Consider the following 27812-nt stretch of genomic DNA (forward strand, 5'->3'; position numbering starts at 1 on the left):
GCCCCCGAGGGGGGGGCATGACCTGCCACAGAGCTGGGGCTCGTGTTCCCATCCAGAGAGCGCCCTGCCGGCCCCCAAACCCGAAGCGTCTAGGGCAGGGGTGTCAAACTCACTGTCACCAGGGGCCGCATCGGCCTCCAGGTTGCCCTCAAAGGGCCAAGTGTACGTTTAGGATTGTGTACTTGCATGTAACTGCTCCTTAACTAGGGGCAAGGAGCTTGGCACTGCCACCATGTAGAAACAAGGTGGAGGGCGGGATTCGGCTGGCGGGCCGTGTGTTTGCCACCTGTGGTCTATGGGCTGGGCGGGGTCGCTCAGGTAGAGGAGGGTTCCCGTACAGCTGGCAGGCCCAGGGCAGGTTTGGGAGAAGGAGTGGGGACTGGGAGCTTTGGGCTTTGCAGGCTCTCAGGTCTGGGAGAACAGCTGCACCCCATCCACTTGAAGGAACAGAAAGACAAGGAGGAGCGATAGCTTCCCCCCGACCTGCCCCCTCCGGGACTTAGAAACGGCCTGAGTGAGTGAGGCTGAGCATGCTGGGCTCAAACCAGGTTCTCTCGCTGAGCGGTGAGATTGGGACAAATTCCCACACTGTCCCGTGCCTCAGTTTCCGCAAAGACTAAGGTCTGTCCACTCTTGGATGCGGGTCCCTTGGAGGGAGAATTGGGACAATTCTCCAATTTGTCCCAAATTGGCCCTCCAATTTGGCCCTCCAAGGGTCCCCTAGGATCCGAGCCTGCAGCGCCCCCGACCTACGCACGGGGAGAGGGGCGGGAGCACTCCAGCGGGCAACCACGTGGGCGCAGAGCGGGCGGGGCGACGCCGGCAGCGGCCGCCAGGTGGCGCCAGCGCGCCGCTGCTCCGGCGATGGGGGATGTGGGAGGGGCCGCCCCGCGTGGCGGGAGTCGGTGTCTGGAACGAGCCCCTTTTCCCGGCCGGACGCCGCCGTCCTTTAGTTAACGCTGCCGATCGCCTGGCCGTCCCCTCGACGCGCAGTCGTGAAAGGGCAAAGCCTGCCGCGTCATCCGTTCTCCGGGCACTGGGTTGCCGGCGGGCACCCGTGGGGTCCGGCCGGCTCAGGTGCATTCGGGCCGTCGGCATCGACTGCAGGTGTGGGCGCAGCTGGGCGCGCTCAGCTCGCGTGCACGGAGGAGGGTGGCGGGCCCGGCCTGGCCGTGGCTGTGAGACCCTCCCCCGCTGATGGACGAACGCCTTCACCTGGGCTGCTTGGAATAGTAGCCACTAGCGCCCTCTGGCGGCTCTAGTGGCTGGGAAACGTGGCTGGTGCAACCGAGGCCCTTTCCCTTTCTTTTCGTTTCAATTAACTCAATTTAAAGACCCACCTGTGGCCACTGGCCACTGCCCTGGGCGGCACCCCGCTCCCGGGCCCTGGAACTTCAGGCGCGTCCACCCGACCCTCGCCGGGAGCCACAGCCTCACCCCAAGCCCACCCCGGGCCCCTGAAATGAACCACTCCACACAACCGTATTTTTCCAATTATAGCTTTTTCTTTTCTTTTTTTTTTCTTTTTATGAAAAAGATCACACAGAATTCGCCAACAAAATTCCAAAAGAAACTTAAAAAAAAAGGAAAACAATAATTCCCCCCAAAAGTAACACCGAAGTCTGGCTTTTCCTTCCCTTAAGATTGTCTGCAGGAGACCTCCGGTCTCCCTGGAGGCCGCGGGGCTGTAAGTGCTTTCCTGGGCCAAACCGCGTGCGGCAGCCCCTCCCTCAGCCTCCGCTCTCCCTAGCTCTCCGACGCCTGGGGGCGAGTACAGTACACCTGGGCGGGGCGGGGCGGGGCGTGCTTGGGGCGGGGGCCCGAGAAGCTGGGTGCTACACTCACAATCTAACAGGAAATAAAAAATAATATTCTGCACGTCAGAGTGTGTTCGCTTTTTTTTTATAATTTCATAGCTATTTTTTCACAGTTTTAAAAAGTTTATATTTATATATATTTATATATATTTATCTTTATATATATAATTAAAAAGTCGACTCCGTTTGAAGGTGTATGGTACAGGGGAAGAGTCTCGGCACGAGAAAACTGTACAGGCGAAGCGCGGCCGCCTCCCTCCGGGCGCGGCCGGGGCCGGGGTTTCAGCACCGTTGGGGTTGTCTGTAGTGTCACGAGGGTCTGGACCGGGAGGCCTCAGGGCGCGCGGCCCCCTCTGCCTGGCGCCGGGCCGACGCGTCGAGGCTCCCCCTCACCTGGCTCTGTTCCCCAAGTCCAGGCCGTCCTGAGAGGGTGGAGGCCGGGCCCCTGGCAGGTGCCCAGAGCAGGCCTGGCCAGGCCGGGGAGGCTGGTGGGCATCGGGCTGCCCCATCCCGCGGGGGCAGGCCGAGGGTGGGTGGGCTCCATGCCGAGGGGAAGCTGGGCGCTGGGAGCCTCGGGAGGGTCCACAGGCAGCAGGCACCCCAGAGCGGCCGGCCGGCCGGCTCCCCAGAAACGCCCCGCCAGTCTGCGTGGGCCACGGCACGGAACCCCGGGCACGGCCCAGCCAAGTGCGTACTGGGTGCTGGAGGCCCGGGGGGGCCAGGCAGAGCCGTACCCTGATAGCGGAGAGGAGCCCCCCGTGGGGAGGCACCGAGGGGTCCGGAGACGGGGGCTGGAGACGTGTGCACACGTGCGCACACATGTGCGTGCATACGGGCGCACACACCCGCACACTCGCGCGCCAGGGCGTCCACACTCGCAGGCGCACCACCGACGCGGGTGGCCCTGCGCCGCGGCGGGGGCGGGGGCCCGCTGGCCCGGGCTCAGCAGAGCACCGGCACGCCGTCGGTGGAGAAGATCATGCCCGTGGTGGGCTCGTAGGTGCCGGCGAGGTAGTACAGGCCCTCGCTGTCCTGGTGCTTCTTGGTCTTGAGCATCTGCTCGTACTGCTCCAGGCCCACCACCAGGCACTTGTGCGACACCGTCTGCACGTCGTTCTCGTCCACGTGCGACGACTGGTACAGGGCGCGCTGCGGGCGGGCAGGCGGGCGGCGTCAGGGCCCCGGCCGGGGGGTGGGGGGGGGCTCAGGGGCGAGGCCCAGAGACAGAGGGGCACTGGGAGCGGCCGGGGCAGAACTCAGAGACTTAAGGAGACCCAGACGCTGGGACAGAGACAGAGAGGCTGGGAGGGAGACGGACACCACGCAGGGACCGAGAGAGACAGACCCTGGGGGTAAGAGACCCGTGTGCGGAGACCAGGGGCCGGGACAGGAGGGTCCGGGAGGGGGCCGCCCCCATCACGACCACCCCCCACGTACCTCCATGAAGTCCTTCCTCTGGCTGGAGGCCCGCAGAGCTGCCGGGAGGCCGCGGCCAGACTTCTGGTCCCAGTGCTGTGGGCGGCACACAAGGGCTGGCGGTGAGCCCAGGCTGGCCTCCCCTGCCCCAGGCCCCTGGCCCCTGGCCCCGGGGGGCCGCGGCCTCCGCCCCCTGCCCTGTGCGTACCTGGCCCTCGTGCAGGCGCTTGCCCGGGCTGGTCTCCTCGGGGTGGTAGAACCACTTCACCCGCACCACCATGTTGCTGCCCCACGACTCCCACATGCTCTGGATGCGGCCGATGTAGGGCAGGTTGGGGCGGCCGGCGGACAGGAACACGGCGCAGTCGCCGATGCGGATCATCTCCTTGCCGCGCACGATGGCCTTGTAGAAGAGCTTGCGGGCCTTGCCCTTCATGCCGCGGCGCTGCGGAGCGGCAGGCGCGGCGGGTCAGGGTGCCGCCCCCCACCCCGGGCCCCGCCCTGCAGCCCCTCCCCCCCGAGCTCGGGAGCGGGAGGGGACGGAGAGAAGCGGCCCCTCTCCGGCTGGCTCTAGTGGGGCCGCTTCCTCATCTCCCGCAAGACAGCAGCTTGCGACTCCCCGACCCAGAGCACAGCGCTGGCGAAGAGGCCTCGAGACCCGCGGGCCCCACACCTGCGGGGGACCCAGCAGGGCCCCGACAGCGGCCCGCACTGACCCCGGTCCCCAGACAAGGGCGGTGGTGCTGACCGAAGACCACCTGCAGCGGGCAAGGTCACGGAGCGAGGCTGAGGCGGCCCCCCAGGGGGCTCACAGCCGAGGTTTTTAGCCTAAACCCGAGGAACCTGCCGGGTCATTTCCTCCCTCACCCGACGGTCTCCCTCCTACCTCTCACTCGCTGGGTCCCTGCTGTGATGGACCTTTCAGTGTCCCTGCCGCTAAGGGTCATAATTTGTGTGCCATAAACGGCTCAACTTCTTTTCAATTCTGGGCACAGCGTGGGTCAGCTCAGGGTGACACGGGCAGCCACGGCAGCGGTTACACTGGCTCACCTTCAACACCAGCCGGGGTTCTCTGGACGGGCGAGTCCAGGCCCCTCCCCACAACCCCGCCCCCTGGGTCCAGGGGACTCCCCGGTGGGATTGACCCCACCCCCACCACAGGCCTCAGTCCGGCCAGTCCGGCATCGCATCCCGCTGCTGCCCCCTGCTGGAGAAAGCGACCGGGACCCAGGAAGCCAGGGCCCCGCCCCCAACTCTCCGGTTTACGAGGCCAACAGACTCAGCCCCGGCTCCTCCGCAGCAGTGAGAGCACTCAGTGGGTGGCGGAGGCAGACGTGAGGAATGGGCCAGTGACGGTGGGGACCTGCCCTTCCTCCGCTCCGGGTCTCCGGGCGCCTGCCCTGCAGGTCTGGGTTCCCACGGCTGTCTCTGGGGGCGGGGGCGGGGCACTCTGCCAACAGAGGCGCTGTGGGCGGGAGCCGGCCCGTCAGACACGATGCCCGGCGAGTCAGAGGGCTGCCCAGTTCAGGTTTATGCCACGAGGGCCGATGCGGGGGTCCCTGACTTCACGCTCCGAACCCTCCCCTTGCCCCCTTCCAAAGGGTCCTGTAAGGGTGCGGCCGGGGGCAGGGGGAGCTGCCCTCTGTGCTGCGGGGGTCCTAGCCACTCCTGGGGGGTGGGGCCGGGAGCCCTAAAGGCTGCTGCCAAGACAGAAGCCCCCAGGCTGCAGTCTTGACTCAGAAGACCCCTAGGCTCCTCCCGCCTGGTGGACCCGCCCCGGGAGCTGACAATGCAAAAATGCCGGAAGACGCTTGTGAGGGGCCGTGCCCCGGACCCTGGCAGCCCATCTCGGCTGCCCTCCGAAGCCCTCAGTCTGCCCTTCCGCCTGGCAGGCCCCGGCGTTGGAAGTGCAGGCGCAGCAGGTGCCTCCCTGAGGCCGCCTCGGACCTGGCCGGCTGCACCCAGGGGTGTGGAGCGGGCGGACCAGTGACCACGGGCCGTCCCCCTCTGCACACGGAAGCTTCATGTGTGCGCACATACACAGGCACACATATATGTGCAGCGTGCGTGTGAGCACATGTGGGGCTGTGAGCATATGCATCTGTGTACCTGCACACATGTGTGTTGTGTGTGCAGAGGTCAGGCAGGCCCCGGGGTGGGCTGGGGGGCTGCTCTGGAGACCCCACCGTCCTCTGCTCCGGGGGCGACCGGACCTGGTGGAGCAGACACCCTGGCTTCCGGGCTACAGCGTTTGTTCAGCTCGGGGGCGGGCGCGTGACCCCGCCAGGCCCAGAGACTGAGCCCCGGAATACCGCGGGCACATGGAAGGCGAGAGGCCCTGGCTGGGCAGTTTGGTTGGCTGGAGCGTCGTCCCGATACGCCACGGTCTGGGGTTCAGTCCCCGGTCAGGGCGCATACAAGCAGCCACCAATAAAGGGACAATTAAGTCCAACAACAAATCAGTGTTTCTCCCTCTCTCTTCCCCCGCCTCCTCTCTCTCTCTCTCAAATTGATGAACACGATATAAAAACAAAATAAAGGGAAAGATGCGCCTTCTGCTGGGACTGCTGGGTGGGCCGGCCGAAGCCTGGCCCCGCTCCACTGCCTGGAGTCCCCGAGGGGCCGGGGAGGAGCTGGAGCAAAGAGGGTCACGGCCGCGAGGTTCTGGGGCCCACTACTGGGGGGTCTGTGTGGCCCCGGTGCACGGGGTGACCTGGGTCCCGGCAGGGTCTGGGGGCGGCGCTGCTCTGGGAGGCCTGGCCGTCAGGTGTGAGACTCGATGTCCCCATCCATGAGTGGGGCGCCCCCGCCACGCACCCCAACCCTCCTCCGTCACGGTGCTGGGTGGACAGGGGGTGGCGGGGGGAGGCCGCAGGGGCTGGTGCAGAGCAGAAGACCTCATCCCCGGCCCTCCGCCCTGGCTACCTGGGTGGGCTTGCCGAACCACTTCCAGAGCTGCCGGGCGGGCAGGAAGGCGGCGATCTTGGGTCTGTTCTCCACGGACGGCAGGCGCTGCCGCTTGGCCAGCTCCTTGGTGGTGGGGAGGTGGACGCCCTCTCTCTTTTTGGGTCGGCTCTTGGCCCCAGCCCCAGCCTGGGCCTTGGGCTGCAGCGGCTGCGGCGGCTGCGGCGGGGGGGCCTGGGGCTGGGGCTGGGGCGCCTTCTTGCCCGGAGAGTGGGCCGAGGCGCGCGCCTTGCTGGCCTGCTTGGGCGCCTTGCTGGGGAGGGCCGGCGGGGCCGAGGCGCCGGCCGGGGGGCCGGGGGCCGCCTCGTCGTCCGAGCTGCAGGAGGAGTCGTCTGTGGTGGAGGACGAGGAGGAGGAGGAAGAGGAGGAGGAGGAGGAGGAGGAGGAGGAGGAGGAGGAGGAGGAGGAGGAGGAGGAGGAGGAAGAGGAGGAGGAGGAGGAAGAGGACGAGGAGGAGGAGGATGACGACGACGAGGAGGAAGAGGAGGAGGACGAGGAGGACGAAGAGGAGGAGGAGGAGGAGGCCCTGGAGCTGGAGGCGGCGCAGGCCCGGCCCCCGCCGCCACGGCCTTCCTCCTCGCCCTCGGTCTCCGAGCTGCTGGCGCTGCCGCTATCACTGCTGCTGCTGCTGCTGCTGCTCTCGGACTCCTCGGGCCCGTCCTGCTCTGCCTGGCCCTTGTCCGGGCTCTTGGGGATCCCCGAGTCCTCGAACGCGAGCCCGGCCCCGGGCTCCAGGGCCAGGTCGCCGTCCCCGGCCTTGGGCCGGGCCGCCTTGGGCTCGCTGCCGCCCGCCGCCGCGGGGCCGTAGCCGCCGAGCCCCAGCAGGCCCTTGGGCTCCGGCCAGCCGCCGGGCCCGGGCTCCTCCCGCAGCAGCAGGGCCTCCTTGGCCTTCTTGCTCTTGGGCGACGTGACACCCTCGTGGTCCAGCTTGACGAGCAGCTCGGCCTCCTCCCCGGGCCTGCGGGTGCCCTTGCCGGCCAAGTCCTCAGCAGCCCGGGCCTTCTTGGGCTTGGGGCGCGTGGCGGGCATGGTGACGGGCCCCGGGGCCAGGGGGGCGGGCGCCAGGGCGGCGGCCGGGGCAGGCAGCTCCCCAAAGGGCTCGGGAGCCGGGCAGCTGGTGAAGGTGGACGGTGCTGAACTGGGCTGAGGGGGCGCCGGGCGAGCCTTCGGGGCTTTAGCCCGCTTGTCCGCGGGCTCCGGGGGGCTCTTCTTGGACCCCGGGGCGCTGATCGGCTCCAGGGCCAGCGGGGCGCTGGGCGTCTCGCCCGTCGAGCCCCCCTCTTCCAGGACGGCAGCTCTGTCTGCAGGAGAGGAGGAGGGGAAGCGCCGGTGAGAGCCCGGCCTGGGCGGGAACCCGGCGCTGCCGGCTCCGGGAGGGGCCGGCGCGCAGCAGCCTCTCGGGGCCTCGGTCCCGCAGGCCCGGCCCCCGGGTGGCTCTCGGGAGCCCCGGCTGTCAGCCAGAGGCACTGTTCTCCGGGGTCTGGGGTGAACGCCGCGGAGGAGTCGCAGCCGCACCCCTGAGAGGCGGATGGGCCCCGACCCCCGGTTTCCTGACCCGCCCAGGAGGGGGCGCTCTGCATGCAGCGGGCCCCGCAGGGCCCTCCGGACAACGTACCGCCCTTGGCTTTGGTGCTGGGCTTCCGCCCGCGCCCTCGCGCCTTGGCGCCGGGCTCCTCGGACCCGGGGGCGCCCCCGTCTTTGCCTTCCCCGGCGTCCTTGCTGGTCTTGCGGCTGCGGCGCTTGGCGCTCGGCACCAGCAGAGCCGGGGACGGCTCCGCACCTGCGGGTGGGACAGACGCTGTCAGGCGGGGGCCTCCGCCCAGAGAGCCAGGCTGGGGAGGGGGCGGCGACACCCCCCAGCCCCTGCTGTCGGGGGGTGACCTGCTGTGGGGGGAGGGGGGGGCCTGCCCTGCAGGGACCGCTGGGGCGTCTGTGCGCAAGCTCAGCGGGAAGCCCCCACCCGTGAATGGAGTGGGGGCGCAGGGGGCTCGGCAAGGACGCCAGCGTCTGGGGTCCCCACTTTGAGGGCACCCCGAGCCACTGAGTTTCAGGACACTGGGCGAGGCACCCGGCCGCTCTGAACCCGTTCCGGGCAGAGGGAGCGGTAGCCCCGGACACGCGGGACTGAGGCAGGAGCGCAGCACCGGCGTGGGCGGACGGGGCGGGGCTCCAAGCATGACTGACCTGCCTCCCCGGGCTGGGCCACCTGGCCTGTACCGCCCTCTTGGGCCTCAGGACGCAGAAGTTGGGGGGCCCTGGGATCCCGCTCGTCCAAGCGCATCCTGGGAGCCCCCACCCACGGGTTTTGCTACTTCCATCCCCTGTGGCTGTAAAGGGTCCACAGGGCAGACTCTGAGCCAGGCTGGGGGAGGGGCAGCGGGCGAGGGCCTGGGGCAGGGCCGGCTGGGGCAGGACCGCCACTCACACTGGATCTTGTAGTCGGGGGGCAGCAGGCGGATGTGGGAGAGGGGGATCCTGCCCGTGTCTCCGTCATCGAACTCCACGGTGATGAGGTCCCCGTCGTCCTCCAGGCCCAGCAAGCCTGTTGGGGGAGGGGTGGGGTCAGGGGGGCCGGGCGGCCCCCAACGGAGACGGACACAGAGCAGAGCGAAGGGGACTGCCTCGGGGACGGGACCGGACCCGGACAGGGGGAGGGGGACTCGGGAGGAACGGCAGCTCAAGGACACGAGAATGAAATCAAGATACCCTCAAAAAAAATTAAAAATTTGTATCCATGAAAAAGACTACTTAAAAAAAGAAATGGAAGAAAGATGGCAGCCTGGGCAGACACGGCTCACCTCCTCACACAGCCACGTCAAAACTTTAACTAAAGTACAGAACCGCCGTCACCGGAACCGTCAGCAACCGCGCTGAAGGGAAGTCCGGCAACCGCGGCATTAAAGAAACCACGTCCATCCAGACCGGTGGGGGGGGGGTGGTGCAGGCACGGACCGGGCTGGCCCCACACCCACGTGGATAAAAAATTCGGGGGGGGCATCTCAGGATAAGGAGTCCCAGCCCCACACCAGGCACCCCAGCCCAGGGTTCCAGTGCCAGGGAGACAAGTCCCCACAACTTCCGGCTGCGAAAACCAGCGGGGACTGAGTCGGTGGTGGAGGCTGCTGGAGCCCTAAGCAGTTCCTCCTGGGGAACCCACACACGGACTCACCTGCTCAGACTCGCTCCCTCTGGGCTCCAGCACCGGGGTGGCAGCTTGAAAGGCACCAGGGGGCGCCCGGGGAGGGACTGAAGTGTCTAGCACTGGGGCAGGCAGAGGCCACTGTCCCTTTGCTGAGCCTCCCCCAGCAAGTTGGTGCCGTATCTGAGACTCCAGCAACCTCACTCCGCTCTCTGACCCGCCTTGGAGACCCCCAGAGACTCCGCCCCACCCAGCTTACAGGCCCACCCCAGCTGCTTTTCCATGTGAATGGCTGGTCCTGGCTCACGACTTCCTAACTCCTCTCAAACAAGCAACAGCTAAGGGGCCCGAGGCCCAGCACCAGCAGCAGCCAGCCTAGGTTCACAGCTTGGCTTTGCCTGAAAATCTCCAAGCCCAGCACAAGTAGCAGCCATCATAGATCGCTCTGTAGCTCAGGCGGGGTGGCCCTGGGGAAAACACTGGTGGGGGCTGACTTTGGCCTGCACCACCCAGGAAACCCCAGGGCCAGCAAACCCGGTGGACAGCCACAGACCACATCGGAGCACCACCAGCCTGCCCCTGCACAGCTGATGCTCCACGGAGGGTGGAGGTTGGTGGTCGGTGGTCACAGCCAGTCCTGGCAGCTGTGATTGACCTGGGTAAATCCCTCCCATTGACCTGCCAACAGCAACCAAGGCTCAACCACAAGAGGAGGGTGTACTCAGCCCACAGAAAGGGTGCACCTTGAGCACCCAGCCTGGGTGATGGGGGAGGATGTGCCACTGGACCCCACAGGACACCGACCGCATTATGTCACGCAACCAACACAGGGAGTCACAGCAGCTCTACCCAATACACAGAGACAAACACAGGGAGGCTGCCAAAACGAGGAGACAAAGAAACATGGCCCAAATGAAGATTCCTTCTGGAGATCAAAACTCTGGGAAAGAGCTCAACGAAATGGAGATAAGCAATCTGTCAGATGCAGAGTTCAAGATACCTCTGGATGCTCAAGGAACCTAGTGAGGACCTCAACAGCACAAAAAAGACCCAGTCAGAAACGAAGAATACAGTAACTGAAACTAAGGACAATTTACAAGGAAACAGCAGTAGCGTGGATGAAGCCGGGATTCAGATCAATGATTTGGAACACAAGGAAGCAAAAAACAGTCAAGAACAAGAAGAAAAAAGAATCCCCCCCCCCAAAAAAAAATGAGGACAGTGTAAGCAGCCTCTGGGACAACTTAAGAGATCCAACATTCACATCATACGGGTGCCAGAAGGAGAAGAAAAAGAGCAAGAAATTGGAACTCTTTTTGGAAAAATAATTAAAGAAAACTTCCTAATTTGGTGAAGGAAATAGACATGCAAGTCCAGGAAGCACAGAGAGTTCCAAACAAGACGGATGCAAAGAGGCCCACCCCAAGACACATCAGAACTAAAATGCCAAAGGTCAGCCCTGGCTGGCGTGGCTCAGTGGACTGAGTGCTGGCCTGCAAGTCAGAGGGTTGCACGATCGATTCCCAGTCAGGGCGCATGCCTGGGTTGCAGGCCAGGTCCCCAGTAGGGGGCGTGCAAGAGGCAACCACACATTGATGTTTCCCTCCCTCCCTTTCTTCCTCCCTTCCTCGTCACTAAAAATAAATAAAATCTTAAAAAACAAAAGAAAAGGGAAAAGTCATGAAAAGCAGGGAGCTCTACCCAGCACAGCTGTCGTTTAGAATCGAAGGGCAGATAAAGAGCTTCCCAGGCGAGAGAAAAACTAAAGGAGTTCATCCTCACCAAACCACTATTATACGAATTGTTAAAGGGACTTAGTTAAGAAAGAGATCGAAACTATGAGCGATACAATGGCAACACAAGGGGTAGGCGAGGCGGGGGGGGGGCAGCGGGGGGAAGGGGGGGCGGCTGTAATGGAACAATGAAGAAATGGCGGTGAGTACGTATCTGTCGGCAATAAATACATCTCCATCCACAACCGGGTCTAGAAAACAAACCCAGCGAACAAGAGCAGAGACAGAGTCGTGGATACGGAGAGCGTTCTGATGGTTGCCGGACGGGAGGGGGCGTGGGGGAGCAGGTGGGGAGGTGAGGGACCGAGAGGCCCACGTGGGTCGGCACCGAACCTCCGTGGGGACGGGGCGCACAGCGTGGGCAATGCAGCAGCAGCCAGAGAACCTGTGCCCCCGCCCCATGGCCGTGAACAACGGTGGGGGGACTGCCTGAGCGATGGGGGGTGCTGGGTGGAGGGGTACAAGGCGAGGGAAACTGAGACAACCATAACAGCTCAATCGATAAAATATAATTAAAGATTAAAACTGAAATATAAAAGAGAAACATTCACAGAATAAGAAAGAGCTGCTAGGACTTGAACGTTCCCAGGAACGGGAAACCTGCTTCAAAAGGAGAGGCCCCCTCCCAAATACCCAGCATGCAACAGCCCCGCGCCCCCCCCCCCCCAATGAAATTCCAAACCTAGGAATAAGGAGAAGATCCTACAAGTTTCCAGGGAGGAGAAAACAGGACCACAAAGGTTTGGGAGGAGTCACGACACTGAACCTCTCAGGCAAGACCGGAAGTCGGAGAAAAGGGGAGCGGGGACTGTGGAAACGATTTCCAGCCTAGAATTGACACCCAGCTCGACTTTCCCGGAGGACCAGGGCCGGGGAGAGGTTTCAGGCGTGCACCTGCTTGAGGAGTGCACCCCCCGCGCCCCTCTCCTCGGAAAGGGGTGGACAGACGCCCCACAGAGCGAGGGAAGGAGACGAGGAGGAGGAGACTCGGGGTGCAGCCGAGGAGAGGAGGGGACCACTCAGAGGGGTGCTGAGAAGAAGTCCCCAGAGTGACGCCCGTGACACAGGCCTGGAGAGCGGCAGCCCGCGTGCTGCGGGGCGCAGAGAGCTCGGGGGGGGGGGGGTTCCTGAACGAAGACGAGCGTTTGCACGGCGTGAGAGCGTCCTGCCCAGCGCCGCTTCCGCCACCTGGGTGTGCGCTGTCGGCCGGCCGCGGGCGGGCAGTGGTGTTCGGCGTCTCTCTTGCCTGGGGTTCTGGGTTTGGTTTGGATGTTAGCACCATCCCGGCCCCCGTCTCCCGGTATGCGGGTTTTGCAAGAGCCAAGGGGTGGGTGTCTGCCACCCGTACACCGTCTGGGGCACCTGCTACCGTCTGCCTGGTCTCCCCTCTCTCTCTCGTGCTGCTGACAACGCCCCAGCGCTCCCCGAAAAGCCGCCTGCCCGCCTCTCCCGGGCCCCGAGTCGAAGGAGGGACCCAGCCTCCCTCGCTGGCTCTGGGGACAAGCACGGGACCCGGGCCACAACGGGACTCACATACAGGGGGAAGTGACACGTTCTCTGGTGACAGGACTCAAGACGGTGAAACACAGCCCCCGGGGCACTGGGTGTGACACAGACCCGAGGCACTGCAGGCACCCAGACCCGAGAGTAACCCGCGCTGACGCGCCCGGCAGCGGGAAGGGGGTGCCGGGGAGGGGAGCCTCCCACCTCGGACCACGGTGCCCGGGTAGAGGCAGCGGTACTGCTGGCTCCAGTAGGCCGCGATCCTGGTCCCTTGAGGCAGGAAGCGCGTCGAGGCCGGTCTCACGTCGATGATCTGAAAAGGCCCAGGGCTGAGCACCAGCGGTGACCAGGCCCGGCCTGGCCCCCGGCCCGACCCATCCAGACCCCCCCCCCCCCGCCCCGCCCCGCCCCTCACCGCCTCCTGCAGCAGCTGCTCCAGGCAGTAGATGTGGGGCCGGTTCCCGCGCTCGCCCTCCACGACCACTCGGTATCTGCAAGGCCAGGGCGAGAGTGGGGTGGGCTGGCAGAGGCAGGATCCCCCCGCAGGGGCCTCTGTCCCTGGCACCCCCGGGCCCCCAGCGCCAGCCCCCAGACCACTGAGACGGGACGTCAGAGCTGGAGGATCTGCTGGATACACTTGGGGCCAAGACCCTCCCCCCTGGGCCGCAGTCTCCTCATCTGTACAACCAGGGGCTGCAGGCCTGGGCGAGGCAACTCGCTCTCTCCTGCCCCCCCCCCCCGCTGAGCCCCAGCACCCCTCACAGAGGACCGGCCCAGTGCCCAGCAGGTACCGTTCGCCCCGTCCCGCCGGGGGGAGCCGGCCGCTCAGAGAGGGACAGCCACCTGCCCCGGAGGCCCAGCAGGACGCCCCGGACGAGGGCCTTCAGGCTCTGAACCTGGCGCTCCCCCATGGCCACCTGCCGCCCGGCCCCACTCACATGTCCGGCGAGTGCACGGTCTGCACGTGCCCGGCGTACAGGAGCTTGTCGTCCATGGGGATGAGCACGCGCAGCCCGTCCTTCAGCTCGTCCTTGTCGATGATGCAGGAGCGCGGGGCTGCGGGCAGGGGCCGTGAGGCAGGCAGGCTGGGGCCCGCCCCCCCTCTCCCCACCGCCCCCCTCCCGGGCCAGCTCCTCGTGCAGGGGCGCACACGCATGTACCAGTGTGCACACGTGGGGTCCACGCCTGCAAAGACCCCAGGTGGCAGCCTACACGGGCTGCCCCTCCCCCACGCCACAGCCACCAGCCTCTGAGCCCGGCGGGAGGCTGAGGGCCATCGGCCCCCACCACGGCCCCCTCGGCCACACCTGCAGGACCTGCCGTCCCGGAATGCCGTTTGTCCTGGTAGCAACCACCCCCACGGCCAAACTCCCCCTCGAAGGCCTCGTCCACCTCCCCTCTCCTTCCCGAGCCCCCAGCACGTGGCCGTGAGACCTCGGCCAGCCAGCCAGCCCCCAGTCCCTCCCATGCAGTGGGAGCAGGCCAGCTGCGGTCCGCCCTGCCCCCCACCCCAGCCACCGAGACTGCGTGGCTGTTTGTTACGCAGCGTAAGCTGACGGATACACTGCTGACGAGGTGAAGGAAGCTCCTCAGGGCTGGCCCGGGCCCTCCTCTCGCTCCACACTGGCCCCCGGGCCAACCCACATCCTCCGTCTCCCTCTGAGATCTGCACCCCCGGGGCCCGGGCCCAGCGGGACCTCCCTCCGGGCTCCCCAAACTGCAGTCTGCAGAGCCCGTCGTGTGACCTGCCCTTGCCCCCTCTGCAGTGCGTCGTGGGGACAGCTGTGCCGCCACCAGTCTGCAGCCCTCCCCCCTCCTCACCTGCCCATGCCCAGCTGGTCTCCCTCCCTGGGGCCCCACGGCAGCCCCGCCGCCCCTCCCCTGGGTCCTGGCTACAGCCCCCCTCCTGACTCCCTGCCCCTCTGGCGCCCCTGCAACTCACTCTCTACGTAGCGGCAGTCGGAGAGCTCACTTTGAACCCCCTCTGACCACACGGCTCCCGCTGGCACCCTCTGATGCGTGAGACCCAGACCCCACACCAAGGCCTGAGAGTCAGGGTGTGGGGGGACTGTCTCTGCCTCCTCCCGGCCCCAGGCCAGGCTCACACCCAAGACTCGCCAGGCCAGAGCCCACTGGCCCTCTGTCGGATCACCCCACAGACTGGGTCTCACCCGCCCACCCTCCCTCGAGGCCTCTGCACCTGCTGCCCCCGTCACCCCACCCTCCCTGCTCCTACTCAGTCTCTGCCCCGCACAGGCCACGGTGCCCTCCCGTGGGAATGTCCTGCACCGCCCCATCCCGTCGCCGGGCCCACGCAGCAGCGCTGGCACTCACCGGGAGTCGGCGGCCGTTCCACGGCCCCACCGCGCGGCAGGTGCTCGTCCTCGGAGAAGCTCGAGTCCTGGTTGGGTTCGAAATCCTCCTCGGCCGCCATGCTCTCCATCAGCTTGCTCACCGCGCCCCCCTTCCCCCGGTTCTGGGGGCAGAGCATGGCGGACAGTCAGGTGGGCAGCTCGGGGCGGGGCTCGCGTGTCCTGCCCGGTGAGCCCCTCCCGGGGAACGCGCGGTCAGTCAGGGCAGCACGGGTCCCGGCCGGGCTCAGCGCCGAGGCCAGAGGGAGCACGAAACCCACCCGGCCGGGGCCTGCGCTGCCCGCTCGGCCGCAGCAAGGCAGGTGCCCTGGCTCCCTCCCTGGAGAAACCGAGGCAGCAGCGTCTGCAGCTACAGACAGCGGCTCTGAGGGGAGGCGGCCGGGCCTGTGGGGGGGCCCGCGGCGGGGGCGGACACGCCCGGGCATGCCCCATCTCTCTACCCACGCGCCCAAGCCCGGGGGATCCCCCAGGGGATCCCCAGGGAGCCAACCCGGCCGTGCACAGCCCGCCTCACCTCCTTCTTCGCCTCCTTCCCTTTGCCCTTGGCCTTGCTCCTCTTGGCGGAGGCCGGGGAGCCGGCGTGCGGGGCCCGGGCGTCCGAGGGCAGCACGGGCGTGCGGGGCGGGGGCAGCGCGGCCGCCGACCCGGCCTCCTTGCCCTTCTTCTTCTGGGGAGAGAGCACCAGGCGCTCGTGGTCAGAGGCAGGAGGGCCCCTGCCTCCAAGTCCCCCGCCCTCCCCAGGGGAATCCCGCCTCCCCGCCCCGAGAGGACTTTCGGTTCTGATCTGCGCTGGGCCGTTGCTCCGGGACAGAGCGGGGCCGGGGCAGGGTGACGGCTGCGGGTGCACGGGACACAGGGCTTCTTCCTGCGCGGTCACTTATCGACGTGTCCCTTTCCCCACAAGCAGCTGCAGAGCCCGTCTGCCCCAGGCGGTGCGTTCCGTGTTTGAGAGGGACAACGCCGAGGCAACGCCGAGTGCGTGCGGCACGTCTGTGGGTGCGAGCCCTTTTCCACGGGTCCTGTCCCAGCGGAGGTCAGCGGAGCCCCTCACCGCAGTGGGGTGCGCCCTTCCGGAACCTTCCCCGAGCGCAGGCGCCCATGTGAACCTGACAGCTGTGCAGCCAGCCTGGCGCGCAGCTTTTTTTAAAACACGGTGCTTTGTTTTTTAACGCAGATGGGAATTCACCAAAAGTTCTGCTTCTCAACCGCCCCCCACCGGACGTCCGAGGAGCACTGAGCCTCGTCTCGTTCTGACAGCTGCCAACGGCCACCGCGGCCCAACCGCCCGCAGTGGCGCCTCCGGCTCCCCCCGCCTTCGCCGACGACACCCGAGACGTGCTCGCTGGGATCGGGGGGCACAGAGGGGCCCCCTGTGCGAGGGCCACGCGCAGATGAAGCCGGACGGACAGGACGGACGGACTGTCCGGCATGCTCCTGCCCGGGGCGGGGCGGCTGGCCGGGAGCTTTCCGCGGCCACCCGAGTCTCTTCCAGACGGCGTGTGGTGGGTGAGGTGCCCCAGCCCCAGAGGAGGGGCAGCTGCCACGCTACCCCAGCTCAACGCCCGCCCCTGCCCCCAGCTGGGGAAACGGGGCGGCGGCTCCCCCTTCTAGGGGGACTGCAAAGGGTCTGGGGACACGGGCACTGTGCACAGCTTCGCTTATCAGCGCACAGAACTGGGGACCGCCTGGATGTCAGCCGCCAGCTTCAGAGACGCGGGGGCCTCCGGAGATGCACCCCCAGCGGCCGACCCGGGGCCACCGGGAGGCGTGGAGGGGAGTGGCCTCCAACTGCCATCTGAGGCCCACGTGGAGGACAAAGGTCACTCTGTGCTTTTTAAGAGACCCGCCCACAACACCGCAGCCAAACCCAAGGGGCCGGAGCAGGTGGGGAACGAGAAACAGAGAGAGGTGAGGCGGGCGAACGTCGCCGTGACAACAGCAGAGGCGTGAGGGCAAGCGGCACCAGAAGAGGCAGGCCGGGGAACGGCCGAGGGGCCGAAGGTGTCCCGGTCAACCCTGTTCTGGGGGCACGCGGGGGCGGCCGTCCGTGCACACGTCGCGCTTCTCCGTGTCCGGTGAGCGCTCCAGCCGGCCCCCGGCACGCTCCCCGCCCCGGAAGGCGTCGGGGGCCGCGTGTGCTCTGCCCTCCGGTGCCGGCCGCCCAGCAGCTGTGCATCGCAGGGGGCGGGGGGGGGACCTCGACGGCCAACGCGGTCGGAGCGGATTTCATCTTCTTGCTCTTCTTCACCTTCCGAACCACGGCCCCCGTCAGGTGGGCACTGTCCCCTCTTCCCAGGGGCCTCGCCAGTTCCCAAAATAAGGAGCGCACCCCGGTGGGACCAGGCCGGACACGGAGCGGAGGCGTTCCATCCGCTGCCCCAACAACCGCGATGGCAAAGGCCACCAGTCCCCGGGGAGGCTCAATGGCGGAGGACGACGACCGTCTCGGGCCGGCTGGACGGTGGGGGTCTCACTCAGACACGTAGAAGCGGGTTTTTTAAAAGTGAAAAGAAAGCCCGGCACATGGGAACGCACGAGACACGATGCCAAGTCTGAAACTCAGGAATGGAAGCGCATCTCGGAAAAGCGGCAGCAGCAGCCGCTCCCGGGGTGACGGGACAGGGCGTCCGACTCCTCCTGTCGGCGACTGGGCTGCTCCGCTCCTGTCCCTTCCCTTGCGGCGTCCCCCGCAGCTCAGACGGGGTGAGCCCACAGGGGAAGGCCCGAGAGGTCAGGGCCCGGGCTCTGAGGCTCAGCGGCGGCAACGGGGGCAGAGGATCTGGGCGGTTCCGGGGGCCGCCTGTGAAGCGCCGTCCCGGAGAGTGACCTGCGCTCGTGGTTTCGGGAGCACCCAGCCGTGACGTGAGGAGCAGACGCCGGGACTCTGCCCCCCCGGCGCCACCGAGCTCCTGGGGTGGGGGAGCCTCTTCTGCTCCCAGGAGACGACTCCTGGTCTTCTGGGGACTGAGACCCACAACCGATCGGGTCCCTGGGACGAAGCCTCCGTTAAACCCGAGCCACGCGGACCAACGAGCTTCCGGCCGTGGACACGGCCGTGGACGCGGGGGGCGGGCCCCCGAAGAGGAGGCACCGCAGCCCTGGCCGGCCCTCCCCCGGACCGCGCCCCGTGCGTCTCCTCCTCCACGGGCTGTTCCAGAGTCGTGCCCCTTGCGAGGGCCCGGCGAACGTGAGGGCGGCGTCCTCCCGAGTTGGTGCTTCATCCTACCGACCCATCGAACCTCGGGGGGCAGGAACCCCCGACTCGGGGCCTGCTGGTCTGACGTACAGGCGGCCTGGGACCTGCAGCTGGTCCCCGAGGCGGGGGGCAGAACCGTGGGACCCACTCTCCCCCGTGGGGCTGGCACCCGCGTGGGGGGTAGACGGGAGGGGAGCTGGCCGTGCCCAAAGCACGTTTTTTTCCTTCATCGGGAAATCAGGCTCGCGTGGGCGAGTGGCCAGCCCGTGCCTGGGCCCCACCCACTGTGGGCCCTGCTATTGTTCGCCGCCATCCGTACCCCCAGCGCCTTCCCAGCACCGCCCACAGGAGCCTCCGGCGTCCAGGAGGAAGCCAGGGGCGGGCACCCGTCCAGGTGCCTGTGACTGACACTCGGGTGCGGCCCCCTCCTCACGGCCCCCCGCTGTCACAAGTCAGTGCGGAGTCTCATCCCCTTCTTGTGACTTTCTCTAGAAGGTCACTGTCACTCAGATTCACCCTCCACCAGGGACACAAAGAGGGGAGGCCCGGGCCCGGGGCCGCTGTCGAGAGCCGGCGGCCGGGTCTGAACGGAGCCGCCTCCAAGGGCACGAGCAGCCGCTGGCTTCCCAGCAGCCTGTTCGTGCATGCGGACGGGGGTGGGGGGCACAGGCCGGCCCAGCATGCGGTGGCCGACAGTGTGTGTGCGTGGCCTGGACGCCCACGGGAGAGCTCGGGGCCCCCGGGAGCATGGGTGAGGGAGAGAGAGCCCGTGTCCACTCTCGCCGGCCCCTGAAAAAACGAGCTTCTCCCGCGGGCGCGAGTAGAACACAAACCACGGCCGGACCAGCGGTCCTGGGGCGGCGGCGCCAACGGAAACCACCGTCACTCGTGTTCCTGCCGGCGCCTGCCACCAGCCGCCACCGGCCCCGACCGCAGCCGCTGACTGACGGGCGGCAGCGTGGGCGTCGCGGAGGGAGGCTCTGGGCCGCCTCCCGGGGCGGGACCACCCCCACGGGTCCCCCCCTCGGCCCCACCCCCGCGCCACGCCCCCGCGCCACGCCCCTACCTTCCGGGGGTCCTTCCGGTCCTTGGCGCGGCCGGCGTCCTTGCGCGGGCTCATCGGGCCGCCCTTGCCGCAGCGGCTGGGCTTGGCGGCGGCGGGCGCGGCGCTGCTGGGCGCGGGGGCGGCGGCGGAGGCGTCGTGCAGGAAGATGCGCTCGCTGCGCCGCCGCGTCCACAGGTCGTCGTCGCTGGCCTCGGGCCCCGCCTCGAAGCCGGGCTCCTTGGGGCCCCGCAGCCTGCGGGCCTTGCGCCCCTTCTCCGCGGCCAGCTTGGCCTTGTCGGGGCTGGTGGGGCCGGGCCCCCGGGCGCCGGGCACGGGCGCGGCCAGGGAGGGGCCGGGCTCCCCCAGGCCCTTCTTGGGCCGCAGCAGCCCAGCAGGGGACCGCTTCCGCACCTTGACCTCACTCTCCGAGTCGGTGTACTCGAACTCCGTGCCTGGAAGTGAGAGGAGGGAGGGGGCTGTGGGTGGGGCTCATGGGGCCCCCACACCCCACCTGCCCCGCTGTCCTGGCAACCAGCCAGAGGCCACAGCCCCCTCCCTCCCTCCTCCAAGGGGCCGCTCCGCCCTCTGGAGCCTTCTCCCCACCCCCCGGGGGTGGGGGCCTGGGGCCCAGGGCAGGAGGACGCCCCGGCCACAGGCCTGTGAGTGGCCGGTCCCACCGGGCCCCACTCCTGTCCCCACCCTGCCCCGGACGCCTGGACCGCCCTGCTCCCCTCTCCCAAGCAGTGTCGGGTCTGGGCTGTGGGCACTCCCGCTGGGCCCGTGGGAGCTCCTCCCCCACCTCCCATGAGACCCCCCGGACCCCAGAAGCCAGGACAGGTGAGTGGGGAGGGCCACGCAGGGCGGCAGGTGGGAGAGCCTGGAGGGGCCTCTCCACCGCTTCCGGGTGCCCCCTCTGAGCTGGGTGGTCCTGGCACCCGGTCAGTCCCCTTTCCAGGGGGTGGGCCTCCCCTGAACCCACGCCACCCTGGGGCCCAGCCCCGTCCCTCCCCACCGCCGAGGGCGACCCGAGCCAAGCCCTCCAGGCCAGCCCTGGACACACACACACTCCCTGACTGCAGGGCCCGGGGCTCCCACCCACAGCGCTGCCCGCCACCCTCCGCCACCTCCGTCCTCGGCCTCGCTGGTCCCTCTGCCCGAGCACGCCACGCCCCAACCTCTGGGGAGACCCGCTCAGCACCCTGGCGCGCCCTCTGTGCGCACCCCGTCGCTGCAGGCGGGTGGGCGGCGTCCGGGGGTTCCCGTCCTGCCCCCGCCCCCTGCAGCTAACAGGTCCCCGAGTTCTCCTGCAGCCCCCAAGGTCGTGCCGCTCAGAGCCTGGCCCAGAGCCGGTGGCCGGGGAGGAGGGGACAGGAGCGTTAAGGTGTGTTCTCTCTGCAGGCAGGTCCCGGGGACAAGGGGTCTGGACAGCCCCCGGGAGCTGGCATCACCCCAGAGGAGGACTGGCCGTGGGCCCCACAGCACAGGGACCGAGGAGCCGGCCCGCTGACCCCGGGGCAGCCGGCAGCCTGCAGGGGCCGCACTGCGAGGCCCGGGGAGGTGCAGCCGCAACAGAGGGACAGGCGGAGGGCCGGGCCGGGGCACGCTCCGCTCCGTGGAAGGGGACACTTGCAGAGCTTAACGACCCCCTTAATGGACCTTTTGTTAGCGATGACCTCCCGCTGCGCAGGGAGGCCGCTGGGGGCTTTCGCGGCCCATTAGCGTGCGGACCACGAAGCACAGGCCCGGGAGCGGTGCTGCGGGTCCAGGGAGCGGACGCCACCTGCTGCGACCGCCCTGCAGAACGCCGCCAGGGACCCAGAGGCGCAGGGCACGCTGGGGACAGGGAGCGGGGACAGGGAGCGGGGACAGGGAGCCGGCACCCACTTAGGGGGGCCGGAGCTGCACAGGACCGGGCGTCGGAGGGCCAACCCCTCTGGGGCCCGAGGGGCAGCAGCACGGGTGGCCTGGGACAGGGGCGGAGGTCTCCTCTGCAGGGCTGCTGGGGAGACGGGCGGGGAGCCGGGACGAGGGAGGGCACGCTGGGGCCTCGAGGCCGCGCGGTGCTGGGGGCTGGGGGCAGGACCTGGTCCCCACTCCCAGCTCCGCCCCCATAACAAGGCAGTAAAGGAGAAAGAAGTGGACAGAGAAATTTAAAAAGGGGTAAAGCACAAAGACACTGAAAGCCAGAGGGTACGCGCGAAGAAGAAAGACTGGGCTGACAGTCACCAGAAGAGACCTGGGCCAGCCCCCCCCATCTCAGACAGAAAGAGACATTAAGATGGAAAGTTGATACTTCAGACAAAGGAGGACATTTTAAAACGGTAACACGGTCCCTCCTCCGTCGGAACAATGTAACAATTACACGTGCGCACGAAGACAATCCAGAGGCAGATAAAAAAGACCTCGCGTCACCACCTCACCACTGTGCGGAATTTATCCCGGGAAGGCAAGGCTGGTTCAATGCACCAAACACAGACGAGACACACCCTGTGACAGAACAAAGGGCCAGGACCACGTGACCGCCTTGGGGACGCAGAGGACGGGAGAGACGGGCCACACTCTCGGGTCTGTGCAGACTGGCCGCTGGGAAGGCAGGCACCCGGGCGCCCCCGTCCCAGCCTCGGAGCGAACTGTGGGCAGAGACGGCCCAACTCTGCGGGGCGCACGGAGGCCAGACGCCCTGAGGAGCCGCCTGTGTTCAGGGAGAGGGACGAGGGCGGGGGACGGGCGCCCCCCGGTGGCCAGGGCAGCGAAGGACAGGCGGGCCGATCTGCGGGGCGCACTCGGGAGCCCGGAGGACAGACACGCACCGCGGTCGGAGGCTCTGACGAGGCAGCAGAGCCAGGCTCTTCTGCACACGGTGCCGGACGGACGCCGCCACGGACCAGGAGCTGCTGCAGCCGCTGCAGCAGCAGAACCGGAGACACAGGTCGTCACCCCCGCTTCCCAGAAGCTGCCCGGAACGCATCCCAGGCCCGAGCAGAGGCGCAGCACTACGGCGCTTCCGGAAAACAGCCCGGGAGGCGACCCGGACGCCTTGGGGTGTGGCGGGGAGTGTGTAAAACCACCACCAGACACAAGCCTTGAAAGAGAGAACCGCTGAGCCGGAACTCGCCAAAACGAAAAATCTCGCCTTTGCGAAAAATACCGGCAAGAGAATGAAAGAAGACTCGGAGAAAAACTCCTACAAGAGATACAAGCGAGAGAGAACTGTAAGGAACTGTTCTGCCCTGGCTGGTGTGGCTCAGTGAACGGAGTGACGGCTGCAAACCCAAAGGGTCACTGGTTCAATTCCCCGTGGGGGCACGTGCCTGGGTTGCAGGCCAGGTCCCCAGCAGGGGGTGCAAGAGAGGCAACCACACGTTGATGTCTATCTCCCTTTCTCTTTCCCTTCTCTGAAAACAAATAAATGCAATCTTTAAAAGAAAGACAACATTAAGGAAACAAATGACACAAACAACCTGCTTTAAAAATGGGCCAAGAAGAGCCTTAAAGAGACGACGCTTCAAGGAACGGACACAGGTGGCAGGCATGCACAGGAAAAGCTCCGTGTCTGTCCTCGGGAAAATGTAAACGACAGCCAGGAGACACTACGAGGCACCTGTGAGAACGGCCAGGTCCAAAGCCCAGCCCCGAAGGCCGTGAGGGCGCGGTCCCGGGGACTCGGCCGCCGCCAGCGGGAACGCAGGGGGGCCACCGGCCTGGAGGGCAGCCTCCTACAGGACTAAGCACACCCTCTAAGCACCTCGCCACACCGTCCAGCCACCGCACTCCCCTCTCCCCAAACGGGCTGAAGACTCACTGCCCACGGCACCCGCCCGCGGACGCCCACGGCAGCCCTCTTCCTGACCTGACTGCCGAGACTCGGGCGTCCCCGCCCCTGTGGGTGAGGGGTGAAGGAGCTGCCGCCCACCTAGACCGAGGAACGTCACAGGGCACAGAAGGGGGCTCTCAGGCCGGCACGGTGCCGCGACCCCCCCCCCCGCCCACCGCCCCTGGCGGCCCCTACCTACATCAGCCCCAGCCCCACTGGGGCTGCACGCCCTGCGTGGCCCGTCTCCTCCACCCACACTCTGCTCCTTGTGCGTGTGCTCGGCCAGCTCCCACGTCTCTCCCTGGTCAGGAGTGGTCCCCTGGACTCCCCCAGCTGGGTCACAGCCCCCCAGCCCTGGGCGCGGACCTAAGACCCCTCTGCACCCGAGAACTGCCCGACACGGAGAACCCGAAGGGGTTAGGGTCAGGGAGCGGGTCAGGCCGCGTCGGATGGAAGGCCGCTCTGCACAGCTCTGAGTCCCCGGCCCGAGTGCCCAGCCCCAGTGCCCAGCCCGCGGCTCCGGCTCCCGAGCCGGGACTCACCCATCAGGCTCTGCCGCTCCTCCTTCTTCCGGGCCTTCTGCTTGGCCTCCAGCTGCACCACCGACAGCGACGGCCCCACCGTGGGGCTGGGGAGGGCGCTGGCTGCGAAGCGGGCCAGCAGGCCCAGCCCGCTCTCCTCCAGGCCGGAGGGTGACAGGTCCCGCTCCCGGGCCCCCAGCCGGTAGCTGCCTACGGCCTCGTCCTCTTCTTGCTCCAGTTTGTCCTCCTCCTCCTCCTCCTCCTCCTCGGAGCTTTCATCTGGCGTGCGGAAGAGAGGAGGGAGTCAGAGCCTCACCTGGGCCCACGCCGCCCCCGCCGCCCCCCACTCAGCCGGAGCGCCAGCCTAGCTCCTCACTCCTCACCAGCTGGGGGTGGGTCCAGGACCAGCCCGCGTGTCCCCCCGACGGCCCAGGGCCCCAGCAACGCGAGCCCAAGCCGGGGGCATCCCGGACGGGTGGCGGCCCAGAGTGGGCGGCGGCTTAGGGGCCAGAGGGGTTTCTGTCAGGGGAGCACCGACATGCACTCGTGCTGCGGGGGGGTGGGGGGGCGGGACACACGGACAGGACTGGAGACGGCTCTCTCCACAGTCTCACACGCACACACACGCCCCGACGTACAACGTGAAGGCTGAGGAAGGAGGCAGGAGAGAAGAGAGGCGAGAGGAGGCCGAGGGAGGGGGTGGGGGGGGACAGGAGAGGGCCTGGGGGCTCAGGCTGGGGTTGGGGGCACAGGCACGGGGGCGGTTTGGGCAGCTGGGGGCTTGGGGGCTGGCGGCAGGAGAAGGTGGAGCCTGGTCTTTTCTTGGGGGTGGGGAGGCCCTCGGCGGAAGCCCTGAGCGGGCTCCGAGGCCCCAGGCCGGCTCCCAGTACCACCCCCTCTCTGGGGCGACTGGGGCGAGTCCCTGGCCCTCTCGGACCCCCCTTTCCTCATCGGTGGCACAGGGCGACCCCCTAGGCCCACCCCAGCTACGGAGGGTGCACGCAGGACTGCACATTGGTAGGAGAAAGCACTCTGCAGGCGCAAAGAGAATTAGACCTCCACAGAGCCGCCCTGTCGTGCAACGGAGGAGCTGCTGGCCGTGCCGCTGCACCGCGGCAGGAAGGGTGCAGGCTGCCAGCTGTCCCAGGTGCCCAGGGCCTAGGAGGCTCTCGCACTCAGAGAACAGGACTCAAACCCGAGGCTGGCCGGCCAGCCTGTGCCCACAGCGTAGTGAAAAGGAACTCTAAGGGCCCGTGTCTGCAGCTGGTGACTGGACACGCCTCTCCCCAGGGCCTGGCCCTGTCCGATCAGCGGGACAGAGGCAGGGCGGGCAGCGGGGAGGCCCCCGCTCCCACACGGGAACCTGCACTGAGGGTCGGGCCAGAGGGAGGCACAAGCTTGCTCTGGCCTCCCCGGGCTCACCTAACCGGCCAGGGACCCCCCCGGGGGACATCGGCCCGAGGGTGCCCGTCCACCCAGAGCACGGGAGCATTGAGGGGCTCCGGGAGCTGCTGGCCGAGGCCAGACCGTGGACGGCTAGGGGCAGAAGTGGTGCCCGGGGTGGGGACAGTCGGGGCTTGGCCGGCTCCACGTTTTCCTGCCAACGCCCCAGGCCACCTGCTTGTCTGAGTGCCACCAGTGGCCGCGTGGGGCGGCCCTGCGGTGCCGACAAGGGCAGAGGCGCTCTGCCCCCCCGGGGGTCCGTGTCTGCGGAGCGACCCCCGGCTGCGGGAACCGGACGCTCTGAAGGGAGCGGAGAGGGGAAGGAGGCGGAGGCAGGGAGGCAGGGAGGGAGGGAGGGGCGAGGAGAGGAGGCCGGCGCGCCGAGCGATGGATGAAGCGGGATGGAGGCCAGCGGGCAGGCGGGCGGCAGGCAGGCAGGCAGGCACGCTTGCGGCCGTGCACGCTGCGGACGTCGCACGGTCGGTCTCCGCCCCAGCGGGCCACAGCGGCAAAGCAGGCTAAGTGTAGGCAGACTCGCGACAGCGCCTGGGTCCCCCACTCCGGGCCCCCGGGGGCGGGGGGCGGGGGCGGGCTGGGCTGGGGCTCGGGGTTGGGCGGTGGGCAGCCTTCCCGGGAGCGGCTCAGGTGTGGAGACTCGGAACCCTCCCCCACCCAGGAGGGGTCTCCCCTGCAGGGGCGGGGGCGGGGGCAGCTGCCTCCGGCCCTCTGGGGGCCGGAATCCCTGCATCGGGAGCAGCCCCACCCCTGCGCCCCGAGATGGGGGGGCGGGGAGTGTTTGGAAGGCAAAAGCCAAAACAGGGGGTGTCACCTGGGCCCCTCCCGCCTCCCGCTCCCAGCCTGACGAGCCCGCCCTGGCTGCTTCCCACGGTGGCCGGTGACCCGGTCTGCAGAGCAGACCCTGGGGGGCAGGGGGCGGCCAGAAAGGCACTCGGAGTTGTCCACACCTGAGGCCACAGGGCTTGCCGGGGGCAGGGGCAGAAAAAGTCCCGACAAAGAAACCCAGGGAAATGGAGGGGAACTTTTTTTTTTTATTAAAAATCTCTTGGCCGGGAACGTGGTTCGGTTTTGCAAAAGCCCATCAGTAAGTGCCCAAGCGACCCGCTGCTGCCATGGCCGATGGGGGCAGCCCCGAGGGGGAGGTGCAGGGGGCGGGGGAGGGTGTGCCTACCTACGGACCAACGAGCCGGGCGGGGCCCCAGCTCAGTGACCCGCGGCGCCGTCTGCCCTACTCCCAGCCTTCGCTTTGCGTCCGAGTGCAGCGTGAGAGCGAATGCAAGAGACCAAAACAGACATTCAAAGCGTCATGGGTAGGGGTCAAGGGTGAAGGGATGGTCAAGCTGCGGGGGGAGAAAGCAGACACGCTGGAGAAGCCGAGCCGGTTAGGTGTTTTAGTGCCGACATCCCTGCGGAGGCCTGGCGGAGGGATCTGCGTGCAGGGGCCCCTCCCGCGCCCCTGCGCTCCCCTAGCTCGGCTCTGCCCTCGGCTGCGTCCGCCCCGGGCCGGGGGCCCCTGCGGCTAACGGCCCCTTGCTAGATCTGGGGGGCTGCCTGCTGCTTTACGGGGTCTGAGCTGAGGCAGGGGAGCCCCAAATTTGGACGCTGGCACCCTGGCTTCAAGGGGAGGTGTGTTGCACGGAGGAGTCCATGGAGTCGAGGTTGGGGGTGGGGGGACAGCCAACCAGCCAGACGGGTCCGCGAAGGCCCAGGACGGAAGCCGCTCGGGGGACCGGGCTGGCTGGCCGGTTGCCCGGGAGAACGTGAGCCCCGGGGGCACCTGGCTCCCTGCGGTGCCATCTGCTGGTCACCCAAACCGAATCTGGGCCATCGGACAGGAGGCGGGGGAGGGGGAGGGGGACCGGGAACCTGAGCGCCAGGCTTCGACCGGGCGGCGTGCGGGTCCAGGCCCCGTCCCAGCGGCCCCCACCTGCCTGCGCCCCACTCAGGGAGGGTTGGGGTCCTGGCTCTGACACCCAGAGGCTGCCGCCCGGGCCCTGGGACCCCTGTAGGGGTCCATCCCGAAGCAAAGCCTCAGCCAGGGCAGGAAACCGTTCAGAGTCTGCGGGCCAGAGGCCACGGACCCCGCCCCTCCCTGCGCACGTGAGGCGGAGGCGGCCCGGGGCGAGCGGCGAGCAGCCGGGCCCTGGACTCGCGGGCCAGTGCTCCCTCCAAGCCCTGCGCTCGGCCCCTCGACTTCCAGGCGGTCCTGACCCTGCGCTGCCTGCACGCCCCCCTCCAGGCAGAAACGTGTGTTAGCAGACGAGGGTGTGTACGTGTGTGCGAGGCACTGGTGCGGAGGAACAGAGCTTTGAGGAAACAAAAGACAGACAAGCAGCTAAAAAAAAAAGATGATGCTGGAGGTGGAAGCAGCGGACTCAGACCCGAGACACGCCCCGCATGCCAGCAGCGCCCCGGGGGCGGGAGGGACAGAGGGAAGCAGCGCTCTGTCCCCGCCCCTTCGGGGAGGGGTGGGGGAGGGGGATGGAGGGAGGGGGGAAGCGGCACCCTAACGGTCTAAGTCAGGACACAGCAAGAGAGACAAGGCACACGGGTTTAGTTAAAAATGAACTCGATATATTTAATAAAGCTTGGTATTACCAAAATTGCAGTACAAACATCAAGTCACACGCCCACACGACAGAATTCCATTTACAAAACATCCCTGGGGGGGCCCCCTGCCCAGACCCCCACCCCGGCCCGCGGCCTAGGGCACGGAGGCGGTGGGATCGGGGTGGGGCGGAGGGGGGAGGGGAGGGAGGGGGAGACTAAAA

The 27812-nt window shown here is 67.5% G+C and overlaps 1 protein-coding gene across 5 annotated transcripts in view; it reads right to left on the reverse strand.

Annotated features, from left to right (window-relative positions):
- Positions 1-1483: 1483 nt before the first annotated feature.
- The window catches only part of TNRC18 (trinucleotide repeat containing 18), a 75409-nt gene continuing 49080 nt past the window's right edge, over positions 1484-27812 (reverse strand). For 4 of the 5 annotated variants that reach the window (XM_045824254.1, XM_045824272.1, XM_045824247.1 and 1 more), the window contains 13 exons: positions 23602-23859; positions 19267-19697; positions 15519-15671; positions 14967-15108; positions 13571-13688; positions 13048-13123; positions 12837-12945; positions 8623-8739; positions 7813-7977; positions 6159-7498; positions 3442-3678; positions 3255-3329; positions 1484-2966 (listed from right to left, as the gene is read on the reverse strand). In XM_045824254.1, the coding sequence (XP_045680210.1) occupies positions 2760-2966; positions 3255-3329; positions 3442-3678; positions 6159-7498; positions 7813-7977; positions 8623-8739; positions 12837-12945; positions 13048-13123; positions 13571-13688; positions 14967-15108; positions 15519-15671; positions 19267-19697; positions 23602-23859 (3428 nt within the window). In that variant the 3' untranslated portion in view covers positions 1484-2759. The remainder of the gene's footprint in view (positions 2967-3254; positions 3330-3441; positions 3679-6158; positions 7499-7812; positions 7978-8622; positions 8740-12836; positions 12946-13047; positions 13124-13570; positions 13689-14966; positions 15109-15518; positions 15672-19266; positions 19698-23601; positions 23860-27812) is intronic. The other variant, XM_045824263.1, reaches the window with a different exon arrangement.

This window comes from Phyllostomus hastatus, unplaced genomic scaffold (assembly GCF_019186645.2).
Source record: "Phyllostomus hastatus isolate PE091 unplaced genomic scaffold, TTU_PhHast_1.1 phas_contig_150, whole genome shotgun sequence".
Lineage (NCBI taxonomy): Eukaryota > Metazoa > Chordata > Mammalia > Chiroptera > Phyllostomidae > Phyllostomus > Phyllostomus hastatus.